Source organism: Ammospiza caudacuta, chromosome 6 (assembly GCF_027887145.1).
Source record: "Ammospiza caudacuta isolate bAmmCau1 chromosome 6, bAmmCau1.pri, whole genome shotgun sequence".
Lineage (NCBI taxonomy): Eukaryota > Metazoa > Chordata > Aves > Passeriformes > Passerellidae > Ammospiza > Ammospiza caudacuta.
Genome location: NC_080598.1, coordinates 65,159,794 through 65,184,851, shown reverse-complemented (window position 1 = coordinate 65,184,851; position 25,058 = coordinate 65,159,794). Strand labels below are relative to the sequence as shown.

Here is a 25,058-nt window from a genome sequence, read left to right as displayed (position 1 = left end):
GCAGCCCCTGCCCGGCTCCTCAGGGATTCTGCAGCCCCTTCCCAGCTCTGTTCCCTGCCCTGGACACACTCCAGCCCCTCCAGGTCCTTCCAGAGCTGAGGGGTCCAGAACTGGACACAGCCCTCGAGGTCCTCCAGCAGTTTCCAGCACAATGGGCAATCAGGACAATCCCTTTCATTCTCCTGCTCCCACACAATTCCTGATCCAATGCAGGTGCCTTTGGCCTCTTCCCACCTGGCCACATAGGGAATGTCCAGCCACTGTCCCCAGGACCCCCAGGACAAAACTGGGAAAATTGTATTCATCCAAACCCAAGGAGAGGGCTCAGATGAATCCCATCTCCTGAATTCCCTTCTGATAAATCCTTCCAGACACGTGGTGCCAAACAGACTCCTCACGATGTCCTTCAGAGCAGCAAACTCCCTTCAAAATCAAATTCCTGCTCAGAAAAATTCCAGGAAGTCCTAATGAAAGGGCAGAAGGATCAATAAACAATCTCTGTTTTTATTGGAGAGCCTTTTATGAACTCATCCATGACCCTCCAGCCTGGGAAGAGCTCACAGGCCTGAGCCTCTGGCAGATAATAAAAATAAATGGATTTATTCAACTCCAAAGCTCAGATTTTCCCCACATTCATTCCCAGAGCTGTAAGCTTTTAAGGAGCACACTGGGAATTTATGGCTGTAGGAGCATCCTGGATGAGGAGATCAGGTTCACTTGGTTAAAACCTTTTGAAATCCCATCACAGAGGGCGCCTCTCCATGAAGCAGATGCCTGAGGATATTTGCCAAGGCCTTTGGAATTCTCCAGCCAGGAAAAAAGATGGAAAATCAGAATTATTGAGACTGGAAAAGGTCTTGGAGATCACCGAGCCAAGGTGTTATCCCAGCACTGTCGAATCCCAAAATTTATTCCATTATGTTTCCTGAGAGCTTTTCCCAGGATACAGAGAGGAAAGGAAGGATTGGGAAAAGCTCCTTGTGCCAGTTTCATGGAAAATCCAACTTTTTTTGATTTTAGAATTCCCAACCAACCTCAGATGATTCTACACAGTGACCACACATGCCCGACCCACATCCCAAAATTTATTCTATTCTCCCACTTGCTGGGAGCTTTTCCAAGAATACAAAGAAAAAAAAAGGATAGAAAAAAAAAAACCCTTCTGCCAATTCCATGGAAAAATGAACATTTTAGGATTTTAGCATTTCCAACCAGTCCCAGATGATTTCAGGCAGTGACCACACATGCCAGATCCACATCTCAAAATTTATTCAATTCTGTTTCCTGGGAGCCCTTCCCAGGATACAGAGAGGAAAGAAAGAATGAAAAAAGATCCTTGTGCCAGTTTCATGGGAAATCCAACATTTTAGGATGTTAGAATTCCCAAACAATCCCAGAAGATTCCAGGCAGAGACCACAAGTCCAGATGTGCCCATCATAGCTCACCCTCCTGCCAGGAGTGACCTGCTGGGTGACCAAACCCCAATTCCACCTCTGGGAAAAAATTCCAGAGCCTTTCCCAGCCTCTGGTGCTCGGCAGCTCATGGGAGCCCTGCTCACATTTCAATTGATGCAATCTGGGGCCATTCCAGAGATGCTGATGTCCAACCAGCCTTAATTTTATCCTTTACTCCTCTAAACCCCAAGGGAAATTCCTAAAAATAGCTTTGGAATAAAGAACAGGAAAGCAGAAGGAAGGCAGGTGTAGAGAACAAAATCCCAGGATTTTTATTTAATTAAAAAAGCAACAAAAGTTCATTAATTCATAAAAGCAACATTAATTTCCCAATCTGAGCTTCCTCCTTCTGTTTTTATTCCCTAATTATTTTTTTAGCGGCCACGCCTACAGTTCACACGCAGTTTTTAAAGAGATAATCCAGAGGTACTTCCAGCAATCCTGGCCCTAAAAAGGGATTTCCCTGGACAGCTTTTTGTCCAGGAAAAGCTTTTGTGCTGCTGCTGAGCACGGTCATTATTTTCTATTTCAACTGACAGGGAATCCCACCCCTCGGAAAAATTAACTCCAAGGATGAGGTTTCCACTTCCCAGAAGATGAAATTAACACAGGCAGAGTCCAATGGAATTAAAAATGTGCTGCTCTTACAATGGAAAAGAAGGAGGGATCCGATAAAGATTGGAATGGGATTCCCTCAGGAGGGAATCAATGGAACAGGATGTCCACGAATGGGATGGAATCCCCATTCCTGCAGAGATTTAAAGATCTGTGAATGTGGCACCACACAGGGCAGTGGTGGCCTTGGCAGTGCTGGGGGAGGGTTGGACTCAATGATTTTGGAGGATTTTTCCAAGCTCAGCAATTCTCATGTTCCATGATTTCCACACAGCCTGACACCCTTCCCAACCCTGCCAGTGCTCTTGACTTTAAGCCCTGGAAAACGTTTCTGTGGCTCTCCCTGTGCCCCAATCTGATGTGGAGCTGTCCCTCAAGGATGCTATCCAGCATTTTCCTCTCTTACTGGATGGAGGAGCCACCTTGGAATCAGAGAATCCTGGAATGGTTGGAGTGAAAGGGACCTGAAATCTCATCCCATTCCCATCCTTACCACGGGCAGGGACACGTCCCACTGTCCCAGGCTGCTCCAAGCCCCATTATCCAACCTGTCTATTGGACACTTCCAGGGATCCAGGGGTGTCTGGATCCCAGGTTCTCTGGGAATTCCATTCCAGCCCCTCCCCACCTTCCCAGCCAGGAATTCCTTCCCAGTATCCCATTTAATCCACCCTCTTCCAGTTTAAAGCCATTTCCCCTAGTCCTGTTCACTCCAGCCAGGAATTCCCAATTCCCAATCTCCCACCCATCCCTGCCCTCTGGCTCCTGTCCCTCCATGCCTTGTCCCCAGTCCCTCTGCAGCTCTCCTGGAGCCCCTTCAGGCCCTGCCAGGGGCTCTGAGCTCTCCCTGGAGCCTTCTCCTCTTCAGGGAACATTCCCAGCTCTCCCAGCTTGGATCCAGGGGGGCTCCAACCCTTGGAGGAGCTCCATGCCCTCCTCTGGATCACATCCACACCTTCCTTGTCCCAAGTCCCTCTCCACGTTTGGAGTCAGGTGTGAGTGGCCAGCAGCCACAAAAACAGGAAAACATCCAGAAAAAATTCATGGAGATGCTTCATTTATGGAATGGAGCACAGACAACAAAGGCACACTCCGATAAAAACACTGACATTTAGCGAAATTTAAAGGGAAAAAATTTTCCTCTGGGCCCTGCTGGTGCTTTGAGGAAAGATTTATTTCTGGGTCAGACTGGGGGATTATTGTTGAATCCTGGGATTCAGGATGCACCTGGCACAAGATGGGATCTCCATTTACCAAATGCTTTTCCTGCCTGGCATGGAAGTTTCTATTTCCAGCAAATTCTCTTCTCTCCTCAGCTGCTGTGTGAAAATCCTGACCCACAACAGCCAAATGAGCTGAAGTGAGAGAGAAATGAGGCAAAATGCTGAGAAATAAACACACAAAGCACAAAGTCAACCCAAACTCTGCTTTTCTCTCACATTTCACTCCTCAACTCAGCATCACTTGCAGCAAAGATAAACCCAAGAGTGGAATGGAGATTTTTTCCTTCTAAAGGAGAGTTTTTCCCATTTAACAGAAATAATAAGGGTGAAATAATAAAACTGGGGCTGGGAAGGAGCTGAGCTTCATTTATTTAATGGGTTCTTCTCATTGTGGTCCCTTCTCAGCATTAACAGGGCCATGGAAAAGAGAGGGAAAAGGGGGAAAAAAAAATCACCTGGAGTGTTACAATGAGACTTTGTTCAATATCTAGCAGCTCCCAGGCATCATCTTCTATAAATAAAAATGGGAGGGGATATTATTATTATTTTTATTATGATGCCATGACTCATGGAATTTGTGTCTGCAGGGATTTAGGGATGTGGCTTTTCCTGAGGGCTGCCTGGCACTGTCTGCTGGGTCAAAGAAAACATTGAGGTTTCTTTTCACACCAAGTTCTTTCTCTCCTTTCCCTTACTCGAAGCTGTTATCCACTCCCAATTCCCCTTCCCCACCTCATCCCCATGTAAATCCCAGCAAATGAATATTCCTGAGCCAAGGAATGACAACAAAACCTCAGAGCCAAATGTCAGAAATTCAAATTCAAACGCAAAATTCCAAATAAATCCATGCCCATCTCCTGATCCAATGCTCTCTCCCTGACCTCCAGGACAGAAATATCTCCCAATTCCTCATCCTGCTGGAGAGAAGGAGGTGCTGGGGAATAAGTGAGCAGGGGTTGTGGTTTCCATGAAATATTCCCACACAGACTCTTTATCCATCAGTTTTTCCTGAGTCTGATTAATCCCAGGTTATTCTTTCAAATTCCTATAGCTTGGAGTTTATGTGGAAAATGAGGTTCAGATGAAGCATTTGGTTCAGGGAGCTGAATCCTCTCTGATGATGCCAATCCAGCTCTGTATCCAAACCAACTGCCCGTGTCCCAGGGGCTTTCCAGAAGGGATTAAATGAGCAGGGAAAGATTCCCTCCAGCTGGGAGCAGTTTTTGTGTAAGCCCTCCTCTTTCATTTTCACCTCAGATAAACATTTTTCCTGATATTTCCTGGAATTCAAGCACAGGGATCCATCTCAAGCTCCCCACCAGGGAGGAAATTCCCAGCCTTAGTTTCAGGAACAGCTTCAGATAAGGAGGAAGGAAGAGATGAAGGAGGCAATGAGAACTCCAGGAGCTTGGGATGCATCCAAGGCCTTTGGTGATCATTTCATAGAACCATGGAATATCCTGATCTGGGAGAGACCCACAAGGATCATGGAGTCCAAATCCTTCCCTGTACAGATCCCCCAACAATCCCACCCTGGGATCCCTGGAATTGCTGTCCAAAATCTCCTGGAGCTCTGGCAGCCTTGGGGCCGTGCCCATTCCCTGGAGAGCCTGGGCAGTGCCAGCACCCTCTGGAATAGGGGAACCTTTCCCTGAGATCCAACCTGAGCCTGCCCTGGCCCAGCTCCAGCCATTCCCTGGCTCCTGTCCCTGTCACGGGGACCATCAATCAGAGCTGCTCCTCAGGAGGATGTTGAAGACCACAGTGAGGTCTCCAGTCAATGTCCTCCAGGCTGAACTAACCAATTTCTCTCTACTTTGCAAGGAAAAGCTGCTGCATCACCCCAACACAAAAAGGCACCAAACCACCCTTGTTCCACCTCAGGGCTTTGATCCCAGGACAAGAACTCTGGAAGTCTTGGAAACCAACAATAATTCATCCCATAAATGATTAGAGGTGTTCAGAAATCCTGGAGTAAGAGAATTATCAAGGTTGAAAGAGACCTTCAATATTTAGTCCAACCAGGACCATTTGGAAACAGAGGAAACACCCACTGCTGAACATTGAACATTGAACATTGAACATCTAATGTTAGATATTTAATGTTGAGGATTAATGTTAAATGTTGAATGTTAAACCTTGAATGTTGACCATTGAACATTGAATTTTGAATGTTGAACATTGAGCATTAGATATTTAATGTTGAACATTAAACATAGAATGTTGAACAATGAACACTGAATTTTGAATGTTGAACATTGAACATCAGATATTTAATGTTGTGCATTGAATGCTGAATGTTGGACGTTAAACCTTGAATGTTGAACATTGAATTTTGAATGTTGAACACTGAATGTTGAACATTGAATATTGAATGTTGAGCAATGAACATTGAATGATGGATAGTGAACATTGAATGTTGAACACTGAACATTGAACCCTGAATGTTGCTGTCCCACGGGATTAGGACTGGAATAATCTTCCAGGAGAAAAGTCCATGGTTTTCCAACTGAACTCACCTCTTACGATGATGTTGGTGGACTTCTTGGCGGGATTGCCAACGTTGTTGTTGGCGATGCAGCTGTAGGTGCCGGAATCCTCGGAGGTGATGGCGGGAATGGTCAGGGTGCCCCCGTTCAGCACAGTCTTGTTGGGCAGGACCCCCACAGACCTCACCCACGTCAGGCTGGGCGCCGGCTCCCCCCCGGTGGTCACACACACCAAGGTGATGGCTTCTCCAGGGTTCACCACGATGGGGTCATCCACGAGGAGCTTGATGGAAGGGGATGCTGCAGAACAACAGGGATCACAGAATCAGGGAATGGTTGGGATGGAAGGGATCTTAAAGATCATCCCATCCCACCCCTGCCATAGGCAGGGACACCTTCCACTATTCCAGGCTGCTCCAAGCCCCAGCGTCCAACCTGGCCTTGAGAACTGCCAGGGATCCAGGGGCAGCCACAGCTGCTCTGGGCACCCTGTGCCAGGGCCTGCCCACCCTCACAGCCAGGAATTCCTAATTCTCAGAATCCCATCTATCACTGCCCTCTGGCAGTGGGAAGCCATTCCCTGTGTCCTGGCACTCACTGGTTTCTTGTTCCAGCTCTGACTGGTGGTTCCAGTAAGAGAAGGAGAAGGAGATCAAGAAAAGCAGGGACACTTAAAGCCATGGAATCACAAAATCATGGAATGGTTTGGGTTAGGAGGGACCTTAAATCTGATCCAGTGCCACCCCAGCCACGGCAGGGACACCTCCCACTGTCCCAGGCTGCTCCAAGCCCCGGTGTCCAACCTGGCCTTGGGCACTTTCAGGAATCCAGGGGCAGCCACATTCCCGGGGCATGCAGAGGCAGGTAGGGATGGATGGATGGATGGATGGATGGATGGATGGATGGATGGATGGATGATGGACGGACAGTCCTGCAGTTACAATTTGGGATGGAACACGCCTGTGTGTGGGACAGGTGCCGGCTCACTGGATTGGAAATCTTGGAAAAAGGAATTAGTCAAGAATTTGTTTGGCATGGGAAGCCTGTTCTCCTCAAGTCAGATCCTGCCACTCATCCATCCTTCTCCATCCACCTTCTCCCCAGTGAACTCCTGGGGACTTGGCTGCCAAGCGGGATGAATCCCTGGAGTTGGAATGCAGAGAAGCATCTCCCTTGGGACATCATCTCTTTGTATATGGAGAGACTGAACCACCCTGGACAGGGGCGTTTTTTCCTCTCTGGGATGTGCAACCTTCAGCTCACACCTCATTCCCATAATTCCCATAAAATTCCAGGTGTAGCAGCAGCAGTCAGCACAGGTTGATGGGGAGATGCTGCTGACCTCGGAAAGAAGTGATTAAATTTAATTCTCTTTTCTTTTCTCTCCTTTTCCATGAAATATTTTTATGTAATAGAAGAGAAGTAAATGCTCAATAATAAGGGACAGGGCAGCAATTAATTGGAGATTATAGATATAAATAAAATAGAAAGAATAAAAATAAAATAAAAATAAAAATAAACCTATAAATATAAATGTAAAATCCCACTCTGAACTGTGACATCCTGTGTTCCCTGGGGAGAGGGATCCACCCTTGCTGGATCCAGGCTTTGCTCCAAGGCATCCTTTAAGCTGCATAAATGATGAAGCAATGTATAAATATCCATTTCTAGGCCAGGAAAAGCAGCAATTCTGAAAAAAAAGCCAGGAATGAAGGTGAAGGATTGACTTTCTGGGCCAAGAATGCCAGAAAATGTGGTAATAAAAAGGGAAAGGCAATAAAAATGTTACATTCCAAATCACATTCCCATCCTTGTTATTACAGGGAGATATTCCCGGGTGTTCTGCTTTAGATGGGAATCTTATTTCAATATTAAAGGAATACAAACCAAGCACTAGAGGCAAATACAAGAATCAGCCATAAAATCAGAGTTTGCTTCATTTGGGCTTCACCCAGGAGGAATTTGCTTTGTCTGCATTTGGAAGCAGGAACAAAAGAAAAATGGGAAGAGCTTCCTTTGTACCTGTCCTGGCACTGGGAGAACTGGGAACATCGCATTCATGGAATATCCTGAGTAGGAAGGTCCCACAAGGATTATGGATCAAGCTGCTGTCCCTGCCCAGACCCCCAACAATCCCACCCTGGGCATCCCTGGCAGTGCTGTCCAAAGGCTCCTGGAGCTCTGGCAGCCTCAGGGCGGTGCCCATTCCCTGGGTAACCTGGGCAGTGCCAGCACCCTCTGGAATAATGGAACCTTTCCCTGCTGTCCATCCTATCCCTCCTGGACACAGCTCCAGCCTCAGTCCCGTCCTTGGTAACCAGAGGAAACTCCTTAAGAGAGCAGAGATTCACAATCCAAGCCCTCTCTTCCTCTTCCTCCCATTTTTGGACTTCTCAAATCCTTCCCAGCATGAATTCCTGATTCAGGTAATTTAAAACCAAAGGAATTGGGCTCATGGCTAAAAATCCAGACCCCAAACCAGTCAGCTCTGCCATCTGTGCCAGGGTCTCTTTGCTCATAACCTCTGAGCTCTTCTTCCATCAGCCGATGTCTCCAGCAGCTGATGGATCCCTGGTTTGGAATTCCAGCTGGGAAACTGGGATTTGTGCCATGTTTTCTGCTTAAGGAGGTTTATTTTTGGAAGAAGGTGTCAAAAACAAGGATCCAGGTACAACCAGATCCTGTGGGGTCATCACCAACACCCAGCTGGCTCCTATTTCCCTCTCCCTTCCTCTCTCCTCGGTTTCATCATTTTTCCTGAACAATTCCAGCAAGGAGCTGCTCTTTGCTCCCACTTCCCATCAAATCTCGAGACAGGGAACAAGGGAACCACGGATAATCCTTCAAAACTTGAAGCAAAAGATAAAAGCACCGACGTCAGCCCAAGCTGGTGGGGCCATTTCCATAATCCTGCAGATGAAAGGGAGCCCTTTGCCATCCTCCAGGAGCAAAGTGGGATGGGATAAAAAGGTTGGGACACATCCCTTTCATCCCGACACTCCAGACAGAAAGAACATGGAAATGAGGGTTTGGATACAGCAGTTTCCCTTTATTTACACCACAAGTTTCACTTTCAGCTCCAATCCCAAAAAGGCAAACAAAAATCCCTGGATTTCTGCAGCCACAGACACAGCAAGCTGGATTTATTCTAAAAAATATTAAGAAATTTAGGAAGGTTGTTGAAGTTTTCAGAAAATAGGACTCAGTGGAGCAGATAAAGGGTCAAACCCCTCTTATGAAGGGAATATTCCCAATATTCCCAATATTCATGAATGAGCCTTTAAATTTATATTTCTCTGCTGAAAGAGAAAGAATAGGGAGTTACAGCCAGGGAATCATAGAATCCTGGAATGGTTTGGGTTGGAAGGACCTTAAATCCGATCCAGTGCCACTCCTGCCATGGCAGGGACATCTCCCACTCTCCCATTGTCCAACCTGGCCTTTGGCACTGCCAGGGATCCAGGGGCAGCCATGGGAACATGGGAGAGGTTCATGTATGAAATCCCATAAATTCCAAAAATTCCAAATGCAACAAAGCCATCCCTGCCAGAAGGAGTCAGGACTAAATTGAGTTTGTTTTCATTCTCAAAGCCTCTTCCCAAGCCAAGGTCTGTCCTAAATGACTTCCAGGATTCAGGAGGGGAACACTGGGCCGTGGAGCTTTGGCCAGCAAAGCTTCACCCAGCCACAACCTCCAACCCAGCAGAGCCTCAGCCAGCCAACATTCCCCATCAAAACTTCCCTTGGACTCCATTAGGAATAATAAAAATCATCACCAAACAATAGCAAGCTCCAGGAAATACTTCCAAAACTTTCCTGGAGCACACTCTCCAAACATCCCATTTGCACACTACGAGAATGCCTCCCTGTCCTGAGGGCTCTACGTCCCCCCTGTCCTTTGGAATTGGGGTTTCCCACATTTTGGAGTCAGCCTTGGGTTGGCAGGGGACTGTCGGAACCCAGGAAATTCCTCTGGCTGCCTTGGAAGACTCCAGATCTTAGCAGGGGGCTCAGAGACCTTGGCACGGAGCCCAAGACCCCTGTGTCTTTAATTTAGCCCTTGGAAAAACAATTACCAACCTTTATATGAAGGATTACAAGTCAAGAGTTCAAGTAGAATAATGGTTAGTTTTTCATGGGGTGAAAATGTAGAATTTTGGGGTTTTAGAATGGGGGTTCAGGAGGCAAGATGGAGGAATTTGGGCACGTCCTCTCTTTCTCCTTCTTCTTCTTCTTGTCCTCCATCTTCTGCTGTGATGGAGGCACTTCTGGATTGGTTTAGAGACAGACTGTCTAATGTAGGTGATAGGTATTGGGAAATTATTGTAAATAAAGTACACGTAGTTTTTTGTATAAAAAGCCAACACCACCCCAAGGGCAGGGACTGTGCCACAACCCAACTGCCAGGCAGACCTCAATGGGTTGGAGAAAGAATGGGAGAGATAAGAAATAATAAACAACATTGAAAACCAGAACAAAAGTATCCTGACTCCTTCTTCGACGGCCGGGCTGGGAAAAGAGGCTTGTACGTATCTCAGAGTCACTGTGACCAGCAGAGATTCTGAGAGGGCACAAAGAGAGCGGCAGAGCCCCTGGGAGCTCCTCCCCTGGCAGAACAAGGCCCTACTGATCGGAGGGAATCCGCCCCGCTCCCATTCACGCCGCAGCTGCAGCCTTGGGAAAGGGGCTCCCATTCAGAGCTTCCGTGCGGGAGCCACGGACGGGGGTAGGACGATCAGGATGGACAGAGACCAGAGATCTCTGAAGCCAGGCCTTGGAACTTGGGGTTTATTACAAAGGTCTGGGTGGTTTATTACAAAGGGTCTGGGTGGTTTATTACAAAGGGGCCTGGGTGGTTTATTGCAAAGAGCCTGGGTGGTTTATTGCAAAGAGCCTGGGTGGTTTATTGGAAAGGGCTCCAAGCAGGGCCCTGCTGGGAGCTGCCAGCCACAGCTCGGAGCAGGCCCCAAAGAGGGAGAGAGAGGTAAAGACAGTGGTAAAGAGAGAGAAGACAAGAGTGTGTGTCAGAACCCAGGAAATTCCTCTGGCTGCCCTGGAGGGCTCGAGACCCTGCCTGGGGGTCTCAGAGACCTTGGCACAGAGCCCAAGACCCCTGTGCCTTTGATTTAGCCCTTGGAAAAAACAATTACCAACCTTTATATGAAGAATTATAAGTCAAGAGAGTTTAAGTAGAATAATGGTTAGTTTGTCACAGGGTAAAAAATAGATTTTTGGGGTTTTTAGAATGAGAGTTCAGGAGGCAAGATGAAGGAATTTGGGTGTGTTCAGCTTTTCTCCTTCTTCTTCTTGGCCCCCATCTTCTGCTGTGATGTTGGCATTTTTGGACTTGTTTAAGGTAGAAGCTCACTGTCTAACATAGGTGATAGGTATTGGGAAATTATCGTAAATAAAGTACACCTAGGTTTTAGTATAAAAAGACAACACTGCCTCTGAGGTGGCCAGTGTGCCATGGACTGACCTGTCAGACAGACCTCAGTGGCTCAGAGAAAGGATGTTATAGATGAGAAATAATAAACAACCTTGAGAACGAGAGCAAAAGAATCCTGACTCCTTCTTTGACTGCCCAGCTGGGAAAAAGAGACTTGTACACATCTTGGAGTCACTCTGACCAGGAGAGATTCTGAGAAGCGTGGTAAAGAGGATGAGAGAGTAAGGAAGAGTAAAAAGAGAGTGAAGTTCCCATAACAATACAATAAATCTTCTTCTGTGCTGAATATTCTAATTCTCACTAACCAATCCAGTACAAGATACAAATCCTATAGCATTTACATACAGCCTATAAGAATCATTACATTACCACACTGTGTTACATTTCAAACCCTAAAAACTCCTCTTTGGCCCCTTCTGCCAAGCTGTAGGGTCTGCTCTGACCCTTGGGCCTGTCTGCAAGCAGAGGGTGTTGTTCCATCACAAGGGGATCACCTTCAGCTGGCCACACCATTGTTTTCCAGTTGTTCAGTAACTGAGGGATCTCAAAGCTTGCTTTCATTTCAATCTCGCTTATAGTTTCCATATTCTCAAAATCTTTTGCCAGGCAATCATATTTATAAGGCCTTCCTGTTTCATCTTCCCCAGCATCACATCCCAGGATTTCAGAGCTGCCTGGGGAGCCAACAGCACTGGTGACAAAATGCTCTTGGAATTATGGTGGGTCACAAAGCCCAGCCCTGCTGCTCCAGGCACTACCAGGAATTTAAATGGGAATTACATCCATTTCTGTGGCCGTGTGTTAAAGGCAAGCCAGTCACCAGTGGCAGATGGATGGAGATTGATTAGGAAATTAATAATTAATGGCTCCAACATAGCCCAGTCCTCACAAGGTGCTAAACCAGCAGGAAACACACCCTGGGCTTGATTAATGACAGAGGCAAGGCTTTCTCAGACTGAGCACAAACCAAGCACTCCTTAAGTCATTGTTAACATGCTTAATTAGATCAGGCTGCCAAGCACTCCGACCAGAGAAGCTGTGGCTGCTCCATCCTTGGAATGTTCCAGGCTGGATGAGTTTTGGAGCAACCTGGGAGAGTGGAAGGTTTCCCTGCCCTGCAGGGAGTGGAATGCGATAAGCCTGGAGGTCCCATCCCACCCAAACCATTCTGGGATTTATTCAAGGATCAGATGAAGATGTTGAGGGAATTTGAAGGGGTGGAGTCTCTGCTGCTGCCTGGGATGGGGAGCTGAGGCTGGGATCACATGGGGAGGAAAATCCATCTGTCATTCTTGGAGCAGCCCGAAAAAATCCACTGCCAACGTGTCATAATTACAGAGAGACAAATAGAGGTATTTAGGCTGGATGTATGGAATTGAGGAAATGTCACAATTGGCTTTAGGGATTACTGGAAATGCAGAAGAAACCCAATAATTTAATAGCAATATCAAAGTACAGGCAGCAAGTCATGTCCTTGACAAGGCTCTCAGCTGTGATGAATGGAAATGAAAGGACATTATTTCCTCCAGTTTGGGGCATTATTTGAAAGGCAGAACCGAAGTAATAGAACATAATTGAATTATATTTTTATATCCATTGCTGTGTGTGCATCCATTTCATTTACAGCCAGCATTTCTTGCAGGAACACAAAGCCAATATTCCTAACAAGACACGCAGTGCTCAGAGAGGAAAGGTTTGAGCTCCCTGCCAGGCTGGAAGCAGCATTCCTGTAACTATTTACTCCAGAAAGTTCAAACAAGAGTGGGTTGGAATTCCCAGATTTAGAGTTAGAATCAGAAAATCACAGAATGGGATTGGGAGGGAGCTTAAAACTCACCTTGTTCCACCCCTGCCATGGCAGGGACACCTCCCACTGTCCCAGGGTGCCCCAATGTCCAGCCTGGCCTTGAGCACTGCCAGGGATCCTGGGGCAGCCACAGCTTCTCCAGGAATTCCATCCCAGCCCCTGCTCACCCTCCCAGCCAGCAATTCCTTCCATAAATCCAACCTAAATCTCCCCTCCTTCAGCTCCATTCCCTGTCATCTTTTTTTTTTTTTTACTGTTATTTTACAGAGGAAAACTCAACTTTTTGTTGCCCACCCTGCAATAAGGCAGGTGCTTACTTTTCATCATCAGGCCATGAAAAAACTTGAATTACCCCTAAAAATATAAACCCAGGGAAAAATAAAAGAAAAAGAATCCTAAAACTGAACAAGAGATGAAAATCTCTCTTATATTTTTCTGTGTTTATCCTCTGCTGCTGCTACAGAGAGATCCCAGTGGAAGTTGCACACCACGTGAAAAGAGGAGAAAATTCTTCAGCTAAACAGTTCCAGAGTTCTAGAACAGTTCTAGTTCAAAAAATTCATGTTTAGGCAAATAAAACATATTTATCTTAATCTCATAATTTTTTTTTTTACTTACTCTCTCATTTCTCCTATTTCCTTTTCACTGCATTTAAATTCCCAGCACTTCCAGGTCAAGAAGAAATAAAGAGAATCTTCTCAAATCCCAGATCTTTCAGGTTTGTGTCCTTTTTTTGACTTGATACATGGAATGACTGAGGTAAAATATTCCCAGAGCAGCTTTAAGCATTGCAGTTGCTTTAGGATCATCGTGGAATGGTTCCTCATGGAATGGTTTGGGGTAGAAGAGACCTCAGAGATTATCTAATCCAACCCCTCATGTCACAGGCAGGATTTAGGGTTTTCCCTGGCACACAGGAGAGATTTCCAGCTGGTAAAATACCTGGATCTGTTCTGGGACAAAGGCGTGTCTCCCCCCATGCAGGGCAGGTGTACCTTGATGGCCAGAGCCACCCTTGTCTGTGTCCCTGAACCACCTGCTGGAGTCCCTGAGCAGTCACTGCTCCTGTCAGGGATTAAAAAGAATAAAAATCCTATTTTTCGGTCTGCCCTGAGCCTGTTCCTGAAATAAAGAGGCTTAAAGTTGAGGCAAGAGCAAGATCATTTTGTCTGGGCACCCTGTCAGAAATGGAAAATTCTGAGGTTCAGGTAGCAGAATGGGGAGTTACAGGATAGAAATAAATGATGGAATTACCACAGAATTGTAAATTGGAATATCCTGAGGGAAAGATCCACAAGGATCACAGAGCTCAACCCCTGGCCCTGCTCAGACCCCCAACAATCCCACCCTGGGCATCCCTGGCAGCCCCTGGAGCTCTGGCTGTGCCCATTCCCTGGGGAGCTTGGGCAGTGCCAGCACCCTCTGGGGCAAGAACCATTCCTTAAAATCAAAAACTATAAATAAATATAACAATAAATCACATTTATGAAGGTTTTTTCAGCTGAGCTCAGTCTTTATAAATTCCTGAATCTCCACACAAGCCAATCCAGGTATCACTATCCATTCCTCAGTGGAATTTCCCTTTTCCCCCCTCCTCTAGAACTTTTCCAGAATCCCTCTGCTTTTCCAGCCTGGGGGCTGCAGCTCTGCTGACTCACATCTTTATGCTCCTTTTTCTCAGGATTTCAGCTGCTCACAGTGACCCCACGATATGTACGTCTCTTTTCCCAGTCTTGCTGTCGAAGAAGGAGTCAGGATTCCTCTATTCTTATTCTCAAGGTTTTTTATAATTTCTTATCTCTAACATTCTTTCTCTGACCTGCTGAGATCTGTCCAACAGGTCAGACAGAGGCACGCTGCCTGTCCTTGGGAGGGATGATATCTTTATATATATATATATATATATATATAAAAACTATATAAATTAAGTGTACTTTATTTACCATAACTTCCCAATACCCATCACCTATGTTAGACAGTGAGTTTCTACTCTAAACCAATCCAGAAATGCCACCATCACAGCAGAAGATGGAGGCCAAGAAGAAGAAGAAGGATAGGACACACCCAGATCCCTCCATCTTGCCCCTTGAACCCCCATTCTAAAAACCCCAAAATTCTACTTTCCACCCTGTGACAAATTCACTATCATTCTACTTAAATTTTTCTGGCTTGTAAATCCTCATATAAGGTAGGTAATTTTTCTATGGGCTAAACCAAAGGCACAGGGGTCTTGGGCTCTGTGCCAAGGTCTCTGAGCTCCCTGGCAGGATCTCGAGTCCTCCAGGGCAGTCAGAGGAGTTTCCTGGGTTCCACCTTTTCTCCTGGGTGCTTTTCCTCTCCCTTTCCCAGCACTTTGCTGCCTCGTGGGTGGGCTCATGCGGCCGTTCAGGAACCGAGGTGGCAACGAGGATTACAGCAGGAGGAAGGGAGGCGGATTTCAGCTTTTCAAGGCACTTCCTTGTTGCTTCTGCTCGGGACAGGCTACAAAAGCTCCCAGCTCCCACACTGCAGCTCCCAGCTCCCACACTGGAGAGATTCATTCCGTGGGGTGTAAGAGCCTAAATGAGGGATGTGGGACTCCAGGCAGCTCTTCCTAATGCAGTTTATTGCATCTAAGACATTACAGCAGCCCTGGGCCGTGGGTGAAAGAGCTGTGCCCACAGCTGTCAGCTCCAGCTGCCGGCAGGCCTGGAGTCCCCCATCTCTCATTCAGGCCCTGACTAATGGTGCCCCACGTTGGGCGCCACTGTAAGAGCCTGAATGAGGGATGTGGGGCTCCAGGGGCTCTCCAAATGCAGTTTATTGTACCCAAGGTGTCACAGCAGCCCAGGGCTGTGGGTGACAGAGCTGTGCCCACAGCTGTCAGCTCCAGCTGCCGGCAGCCCTGGACACCCTTAGTTTAGGTCACAATGCATTATAGACTTTTCTGTGCTGAGCATCTTCATACAGCAGAACCACTCTATGCCTTAACTGTTACCTGTAGCCCATCATAACTGCTGTAACCACCATATTCATGTCACTGTTCTCCAGTCACTAACAGTCAGTGCATTACAGTTTCAGCTAGAAGTTGTTTTTCAGTTTTCTTGCAGTGGAAAATTCTGAGACCTTTTTTCTACTTGCCACATTTGCTGCCTTGTTTGCCTGTGCCCTCCTTGTGCTTGGTAAAAACATCTTCTTGTTTGGGGTGGGTTTATCCTTTGCTCTAAGCCATAAAACCCCTTCTAACTCACACAGCCTTTGCCTCCTTGGTTATCCAGTGGGACTGGCTCAGCAATTCTTTTCTTCAATATCAAAACTTGCTTCCATCTCTATTCCTTCATCAGACTCTACATTCAAAAATCTTTCTGCCAAGCACACACAACTGTGAGACTTTCTTGTCAAACTTTCATCCTTCCCAACAGTGGGAATTTGATCCAGAGGCACTGAGGGAAGCAGGATCCTCCCTTTGGCAGCTTAAACCCATCGTGGAATTGCCCCTTCCCTGCTGAATTTAGATGCATGCAGGATTAAATCCATGCAGGATTAAATCCATCCCAGCCATGCCGAAGTCAGGCCTGCAAGCCGAGGTCGTGGATCTAAGAGCCCCTAGAGCACAATTCCTGCTTTCCAAAAATAGAAGGGATGAGTTGTTCCTCAGTTCCCCGAGTGTAGCTCTGCCTGAACAGCTCCAGACACCTCAGCCCAGCCCTGCTGCAACAGCAACATCCTAATTAGTGGATTAGGGCTGGCTGCCTAACGAGGAGCTGCCAAGGAGGGACCCTCAGGCTTATGGAGGACACAGGAACAAACATCAGCAATGTGCTCAGGAAAAGGGAGCTGGGATCCAGGGATGTAGTAAAAGGGAATTTTTGGAAATGCAGGGGAGCAGCTCTGGTTGGACCTGGTGTTTGTGGGGCTGGGAATGTGGAGAGCTCTGCATTCCCACAGGGCTGGGATTCTCCAAGGAGATCAGCAGGACGTGGGGACACTGGGATGATGTGAGCTCCAGGGAATCAGGAAAATGTTCTTCATACACATGGAATTGTTAGGATTGGAAAACACCTCTAAGACATCAAGTCCAACCATTCCCAGCCCTGACAAGGCCACCACTGAGCCTGTCCCCAGGTGCCACATCCACAGGGATTTAAATCCCTCCAGGGATGGGCACTCCAAACCTCCCTGGGCAGCTGTGCCAGGGCTGGGGAACCCTTTCCATGAAGGAATTTTCCCAAAATCCAACCTGACCCTCCCTGGGTGACACTTGAGGTCATTTCCTCTGATCCTGGAGGATTTTACATGGAAAATGGGAACCCGACCCCCCTGGCTGTGCCCTCCTGGCAGGAGCTGTGCAGAGCCACAGGGGCCCCTGAGCCTCCTTTGCTCCAGGCTGAGCCCCTGCCCAGCTCCTCAGGGATTCCTGAAACAAGACACTCACACTCCAACAGGGAAAATCCTGCTAGAAAGGGAACCAAAACCAGCCAGGATAACAGGAGTGGTAGGGTAAGGTTTAGACCTAATAAAGAACAGGACTGGGGGATCACTTGGGATCCTTTCCAGATTTATTTCTTATTATTCCTTTTTGCTAAAGAATTATCCTGGAAAAGCTGTTGCTGCCCCTGGATCCCTGGAAATGCCCAAGGCCAGGATGGACATTTGGGCTAGGAGCAGCCTGGGACAGTGGGAGGTGTCTCTGCCCATGGAACTGGATGAGATTTAAGCTCCTTCCATCCCAAACCATTCTGGCATTCCATAAAATCATCCACCTACATTGCTCAGCTTGGAGCACCATCAGGATTTCCAGCCCCTTTCATACAGATCCCAGTCACCTCCCCCCAGGAATGCCAGGAAATGTGAAGAGAAATATTTTTTCCACCTTCCATAATTCCATTTGCAGTGCATTGTCTGACTGATGGGAAACAAAGCAAGTTTATCATGACAGGCTTCAGCCTAATCGAGGGATTAAAAGTGAATTAAGCCTTTTTTAATTTGTCTCCCACCACATGCCCCAGACAGAGCAGCAGCTCCAGCTGTGATTTCAATGAGCTGTGGCAGGCAGCTGAAAAATCACGGATTGAAAGACTCTTCTTGCTCGGGAAAAGTTCCTGGGCTGGTTTATTTTCTCCTCGAAGCTGCCAAAGCTCAGCCTTAATTTATGGATTAATGATCACCTGCACTAAACTGGCTGCTAATAGACAAAGTAATATCATTTCCAAATGAATCAGTGCCACCCAAGCTGCTTTGTGGAGCGAGATAAAAGCCTGATTTGCCTTTCCTCAGTCATATTACAGGAGCTATTCTGAGGAGTCCAGAATTCCCGTGGTTTTCTGGGTAAATATCCTGCTTTTTCTCTGGCATTTTGAAACAATGAACGCTCTTGAAAAGCTCCATTCAGGTTATTCTTAGCTCGGAGTGTTGCATGTGCCATTCAGCAGGAGCTGGGGGTAAAAATTCCCTTTTTTTAGTGCCTCCCATGAAAACTGGTGACACCATCAGCTGTCAGTAATTCCTCTTTGACGCTCAGCTGAGCTGGGCTTGGAACAACAGATCCAGAGATTTCTGCACGAGGAAGAATTTGTTGCTGCTCAGAGAAACCTGAGCAAAGCACCGTGTAGGTGAAGGCAGAGAGAATCCCAAAATCATGGAATGGTTTAGGATGGACGGGGCTTAAATCCCATCCCATCCCAGCCCAGCCCTGCCATGGGGCTGCTTCCATTCAAATTTCTTATCTATTAAGAATTTTGCAGATTAATTGCTGCCTTTAGACACAAAATCAGCCTCAACAAGCCCTTCTACCTTCAGCTTCAAATTATTGTTTTTGATTGTCACCTTGGGCTTTGGCCTGTGCACGGTGACACCTCCGGGGTGGCCTCAGCTGCTCCATTTTCAGGACCCACTTTGGGTTTTGGGGCTGGTTTTGTGTTTTAAACTGGTTTGTGCTGGAAAAACTAAATGTTTTTGCCTGAAAAGTGAGGTCACAGAGTTGGAGGAGGGGGCTGAGGATGCAGGGTCTCATGGAACAGCTGGAGAGAGGAGATTGTCCCCCTCTGTCCTGTCCTTGGGAGACTCCACCTGGGAAATTCCAGCTCTGGAATGCCCAGCACAAGAAAGTTGTGGCTTTGCTGGAGTGATCCAGAGGAATCCATGGAGCTGCCCCAAGGGCTGGAGCTGCTCTGGAGCCAGGCTGGGAGGGCTGGGAATGTTCCCTGGAGAGGAGAAGGCTCCAGGCAGAGCTCAGAGCCCCTGGCAGGGCCTGAAGGGGCTCCAGGAGAGCTGCAGAGGGACTGGGGACAAGGCATGGAGGGACAGGAGCCAGGGAATGGCTCCCAGTGCCAGAGGGCAGGGATGGGTGGGAGATTGGGAACTGGGAATTCCTGGCTGGGCTGGGATTGCCAGAGCAGCTGTGGCTGCCCCTGGATCCCTGGCAGTGCCCAAGACCAGGTTGGACATTGGGGCACCCTGGGACAGTGGGAGGTGTCCCTGCCATGGCAGGGGTGGCTCTGGGTGGGGTTTAAGATCCAATCTAAACCATTCTATGATTCCATCAAATGCAGAACAGCCAAATTCCCCCATTCTGACCCCACAGCTGAATTAAACACACTCAGAACCACAACAGTGACAATAAATCTGGGACATCTTTGCACCTCTCAGATGTTCCTGGCTCTCCATCCCATCCCTCCAGCTTCCAATTAAATCCCATGGACAGGACAGGACTGAAACAGCTTCAACTTCAGGCTCTGATTTTCATTACTTTGGATTTATCCTGGATTCCTCTGGATTTACAATTTCTCTAATTTCTCCCAAGTTACACCAGCTGAAGTTCAACTGAAGAACTTCTGTGAGGTAAAGTTTTGTTAAATGAGCAAAGTTTTAGTTTAGAGTCACCCCCACGTCAGTCCCTGTCCTTAATGAAGTCCTGCATTAATCACTTTGCACACCTAATCCCACTGTTGATGGTTGTGATCAAATTCTTAATGGAAAAGAGGGAATCTTTGTTATTTTCCAGGTTTGTTTGCTTGGGAAATTACTCCAGAAAAGACAATTTTCTCCCCAAATAACCTTGGCATGTGTAAGGTGGCAATAACTCCCTCTTTTGGCAAAATTGCCCCAGGATCACCCATCCTGGGCTCAGGCAATAAGAGTTTGCTGCTCCCCAAGTGCTGGAACATCAATTTTTTTTTTAAGATGAGGCTCAACATGAACTGAGACTGTGCTGGCTCCAACAGCAAAGTAATTCCAAGGAAAAATGGGAGCAGGATCAATTCCCACACTCTCTTGCCGTGGATGAAGGTGGATGAAGGTCAGGAGTTGCTCCCAACTCCCAACCCCACCTCTCATGGAAAGGCTTCTCCTGCCAGGAAAGCAGAGCTCCTCATGAAGTTCAAACCTCACTTCAGGGTATATTTTTTCCCCTGGAAAAATTTATGGGACTGTAAATTAAGGCCTTTTAATAATTTTCCTGGATATCTTTGGAGAAAACCATAATTCCTGGTGGAGCTGATTTCAGGCGTTGTGGACAGCAGTGGGAAACCACAGCTCTGTTGTCCAATCAGCAATTCCAAAAAAGCTGTAGGAAACTCCTTGGAATAAAGCCCTGAGGGTGGGAATGATGGAAAATATGGAAGTGCAAATAAAATTCCTCGTTGATACCAGCCACGCTCAGCATTTTAATTTTGTGTTCATTTTCTCCCTGATTTCAGACACAAATTATTAAGGCTAACCCACCCTAATCTAACCTGAAGTCTCCAAATGTTCCAACACTTCCTGTGGGATTGTTTTCTAAAGCACATTGCCCTGAAATTCATGATTAGTCAGAAATCCAAGCTTAGTTTGGCTCTTTGGTGGGAGGTTCAGAAACCATTTCAGACACATCCTGTGCTGATCCTGGACATGGAGCCTTTAGGAGAGGTAAAATATGGAATTTCCATCCTCCCCCAACATTCCCAAGTGCATTTCTTGGGATTGACCATGGGGTTACAGCCGCAACGAGAGGGAGAGACACAACTGACTGATCCATAGGGGATCAGAGCCCAAAAACCAGAATAAATTCCCAACAAATTCCAAAAATAGAAACAACTTTTCCACAAATTCTACCTAAAGGCTCAGAGACTTTCCCACAAAAGGATTTCAACACAACCCCTTGGATATTTCCACTTGGAACAATTAAATCCGAAAGGAAACATTTTGGTTGCAATCAATAAAGGAATTGATGTTTAGGTCGATGTAAGAAAAGGTCAAATCAATCCCTGGAATCAATGCCAGAGTAGAGAAAGGCTGGGGTTTTCCCATGAAATATTTTGTGGAATAAAAATTCTGAAGTTTCAACAGCTCAGGGAAGACAAGGAACTACTGGAGCGATTCCAGAGGTGATGGAGCTGCTCCGTGGAGACCGTCTGCTCTGGAGCCAGGCTGGGAGAGCTGGGAATGTTCCCTGGAGAGGAGAAGGCTCCAGGCAGAGCTCAGAGCCCCTGGCAGGGCCTGAAGGGCTCCAGGAGAGCTGCAGAGGGACTGGGGACAAGGGATGGAGGGACAGGACACAGGGAATGGCTTTTAGGTGGAAAAGAGGAAATTTGGGTGGGATATTGGGAAGGAATTCCTGGCTGGAATGACCAGGACGAGGGGGAATGGCTTTAAGCTGGAAGAGGATAGATTTAGATGGAATATCAGGAAGGAATTCCTGGCTGGGAAGGTGGGAGGGGCCGGGCTGGAATTGCCAGAGCACTGTGGGTGCCCCTGGATCCCTGGCAGTGCCCAAGGCCAGGCTGGACATTGGGGCTTGGGTCACCTGGGATAACGGAAGCTGTCCCTGCCCATGGAAGGGGTGGGAATGAGATGGACTTCAAGGTTCTTCCCACCCAAACCATTCCAGGATTCCCTGAAAGAGCCCCAGATTCCAGAGCTGAGTGCAGCCAGGGCAGGGGGTGCTGCTGGGACTCACCGGTTTTGTTGGAGAGGCGGAAGGACACCATTTTATCCGGGATGCTGCAGACATTCCTCACCGAGGCGATGCAGCTGTAGTTGGCGTAGTCCTGAGGTCGCAGATTCTTCAGCTTCAGGATCTTGGTTTCTCCCTGGGAAAGGAGGAGAGAACCTTAGGAAGGGACAGAGGAAAAATGGATATGCATCTGGGATTTCCATCCTCCTCCAGCATTCCCAAGTGGATTTCTTGGGATTGACCCCTGATATTATATCCACAAGTGTCACTGTCACATTATCTGAAAAATCCTTTCACCAGGATTTCTTCTCCTGGGAAGCTGAGAAGTCTCAGAGAAAAAGGAAAATAATATTATGTTGTTTATTTCTCCCTGTTTTGCTTCTTTGGAATGTGGTTGGAGATTGTTTATCCAACATGTGAATTGTTTTGACTTAATGACCAATCATGGTCCAGCTGTGTCAGGACTCTGGAAGAGGTCACGAGTTTTTCATTACTATCTTGTTAAACCTTCTGTCTGTATCCTCTCTCTATTCTTTAGTATGGTTTTAGTATAGCATTTTTTCATATAATACCATAAAATAATAAATTAACGTTCTAAGAACATGGAGTCAGATCCATCATTTCCTTCCTGCCACAAAAGACCCTGAAAATACCACACACAAAATACAACCCGACTGATCCAGAAGGGATGACCCTAAAAAAAAAAGGAGTAAATTCAAAAGAAATTCCACAAAATGGAAACAACTGTTCCAGGGATTCTACCTAAAGGCTTTGAGAGTCTCCCCCAAAGTATTTCCAAAGGATACAGGGAATATCAACACTGAAACATGAGGGGAAAATTGCTCTGATTGAGTCCCTCAAGTAGCAAATTGTTCAGAATTATTTATTATAAGGTACAATTTCCATGAAGAAAAAATCCCACGGTACAAAATTCCTCCTGTTTTCCTTTAAAAATGAGGAGCTGATGGATTCTATTTTTAGTCAGGGAGCAGGGATGGAGCAGGGAGCTGAACGGGACATGGAATATCAAATTCCTTCAAAAATGGAAAGCAGAAAATAGGGAAATGGGAAATGGGAAATGGGAAATGTGAGATTCCCCCTGCATTGTTCCAAAAGAAAAATGTGGGAAATGTTCATTATCCGGTGTCCCAATAAATCTAAAAAACTTTAATATTGGCACAGCCTTAGGAAGATATGGAATTATTTTTAACAATATCAGTGGATAAACTGCTTAGGACTGTCTAGGGAAAATATGGAAGTTTGAGAAAATGTATGTACAAAACTGGGAAAAAAAATAAATCCATATAAAAATACAGCTGAGCAGGGAAGAAAGGCAACAGTCCTTGAAATTTTGGAGAGATTTTGGGAATGTTGCGATTTAAACGATTTCCATTGACAACCAATCCCATGGAAATGATGGGATTAAAATGAAGCCCATTGCAAGGCCAAGCCTTGGAAAAGCTGATCCTAAAGATCAAATTCCTGCTTTAGGAGTTTTCTTTGGAATTGGGAAGGGCCTGGGAAGGCACAGCCTTTAGGAAGACATGGACACGGATAAACTGTCCAGGAATGTCTAGGAAAAATGAGGAAATTTGAGAAAATGAATGCATAGAACTGGGAAAAAAAGAAATCCACCAAAAAGATACAGCTGAGCAGGAAAGAAAAGAAACAGTCCTTGAAATTGTGGAGAGATTTTGGGAATATTGGGATTTAAATTATTTCTATGGACAAACAATCCCATGGAAATGATGAGATTAAAATTAAGCTGTGGAAAGGCTGCTCCTAAGGATCAAATTCCTGCTTCAGGAGGTTTTTTCTGGAATAGGGAAGGGCCTGATCCAGGCTGCCAAAGGCATTGAGTTCTGGAAGCATGGAGCAGCTTCATCCCAGCATTCCCTCCTTAGCTCCAGGTTGAACTTGGGCTGAACTCCCAATGGAATTCTGGATCCTGTCCCCAGCTCGCAGAGGTTTATAAAAAATGTACATATTTTCCTCACTGGTTGGGATAATTAGTCTAATTATGTCTAATTGCATAATTATCGTAAATACAGCAAATTTAATCTCGTGCTCAGGCTGAGCAATTCCAATGAGTGACGAGGAGGATGAGAACTGTCAGGGAAAAAAATCTCCATTGATATTTGGGATTTGGGAAGTTCATTTTCACAACACTTTGTGGTTGAGGATGGACAGATTTGCTCTGTTTGTCCCCTCATGGATGCTGGAACAAGTGGCTGATGTTTCCTGATTGACTGGAAAAATCTGATCATATTATTTCATTTGGATTTGCCCAGTTTTCCAAGTGTCTCCTGTGATTTAATTGCTGACTGGATTTTGGGATCATCCCAGAGTATGGGCAAAAAGGGAAAGAGGGGGGATTCTGCCCCTCTGTCCCGCTCAGGTGAGACCCTCACCTGCAGAGCTGCTCCAGCTCTGGGGACAGAACAGGATGTGGAGATGCTGGAGAGATCCAGAGGAACCCACGGAGCTGCTCCAAGGGCTGGAGCTGCTCTGGAGCCAGGCTGGAAATGCTCCCCTGGAGAGGAGAAGGCTCCAGGCAGAGCTCAGAGCCCCTGGCAGGGCCTGAAGGGGCTCCAGGAGAGCTGCAGAGGGACTGGGGACAGGGATGGAGGGACAGGAGCCAGGGAATGGCTGCCAGTGCCAGAGGGCAGGGATGGGTGGGAGATTGGGAATTGGGAATTCCTGGCTGGGCTGGGATTGCCAGAGCAGCTGTGGCTGCCCCTGGATCCCTGGCAGTGCCCAAGGCCAGGTAGGACAGGGTTGGGATTCCTTGGTTGGAAAGGGATGAGCTTTATGGTCCCTTCCCACCCAAAGCATTCCAGGATTCTGTGTTTACCAGAATAATAAAAGCATCATAATAAAACCTCTTTTTAGGGGGTAAAAACCCGAGAAATTATTTTTCCCTTTCCATTCCATTTCACTTTCAGATTAAATTCAACTTCAGAACCTTCAAGAAAAACATTCCCTCTCAAAATTCCCAAGTCCTGAACCTCTGAAGCCAAATCCCCTCTGTCCCTCTTCCCATCAGCTCTCCCTGTTTGCATCCCTACCATGAAATGAACTAATTAAGCAGAAGATGTTGATGACTCT

The 25,058-nt window shown here is 46.7% G+C and overlaps 1 protein-coding gene across 1 annotated transcript in view; it reads right to left on the bottom strand.

Moving 5' to 3' along the window:
* The window catches only part of MDGA2 (MAM domain containing glycosylphosphatidylinositol anchor 2), a 209,088-nt gene that overhangs the window by 85,999 nt on the left and 98,031 nt on the right, over positions 1 to 25,058 (bottom strand). Inside the window, exons 5-6 of the mRNA XM_058807283.1 lie at positions 21,954 to 22,086; positions 5,814 to 6,083 (exon numbers count right to left, since the gene is read on the bottom strand). Coding sequence (XP_058663266.1) covers positions 5,814 to 6,083; positions 21,954 to 22,086 — 403 coding nt within the window. The remainder of the gene's footprint in view (positions 1 to 5,813; positions 6,084 to 21,953; positions 22,087 to 25,058) is intronic.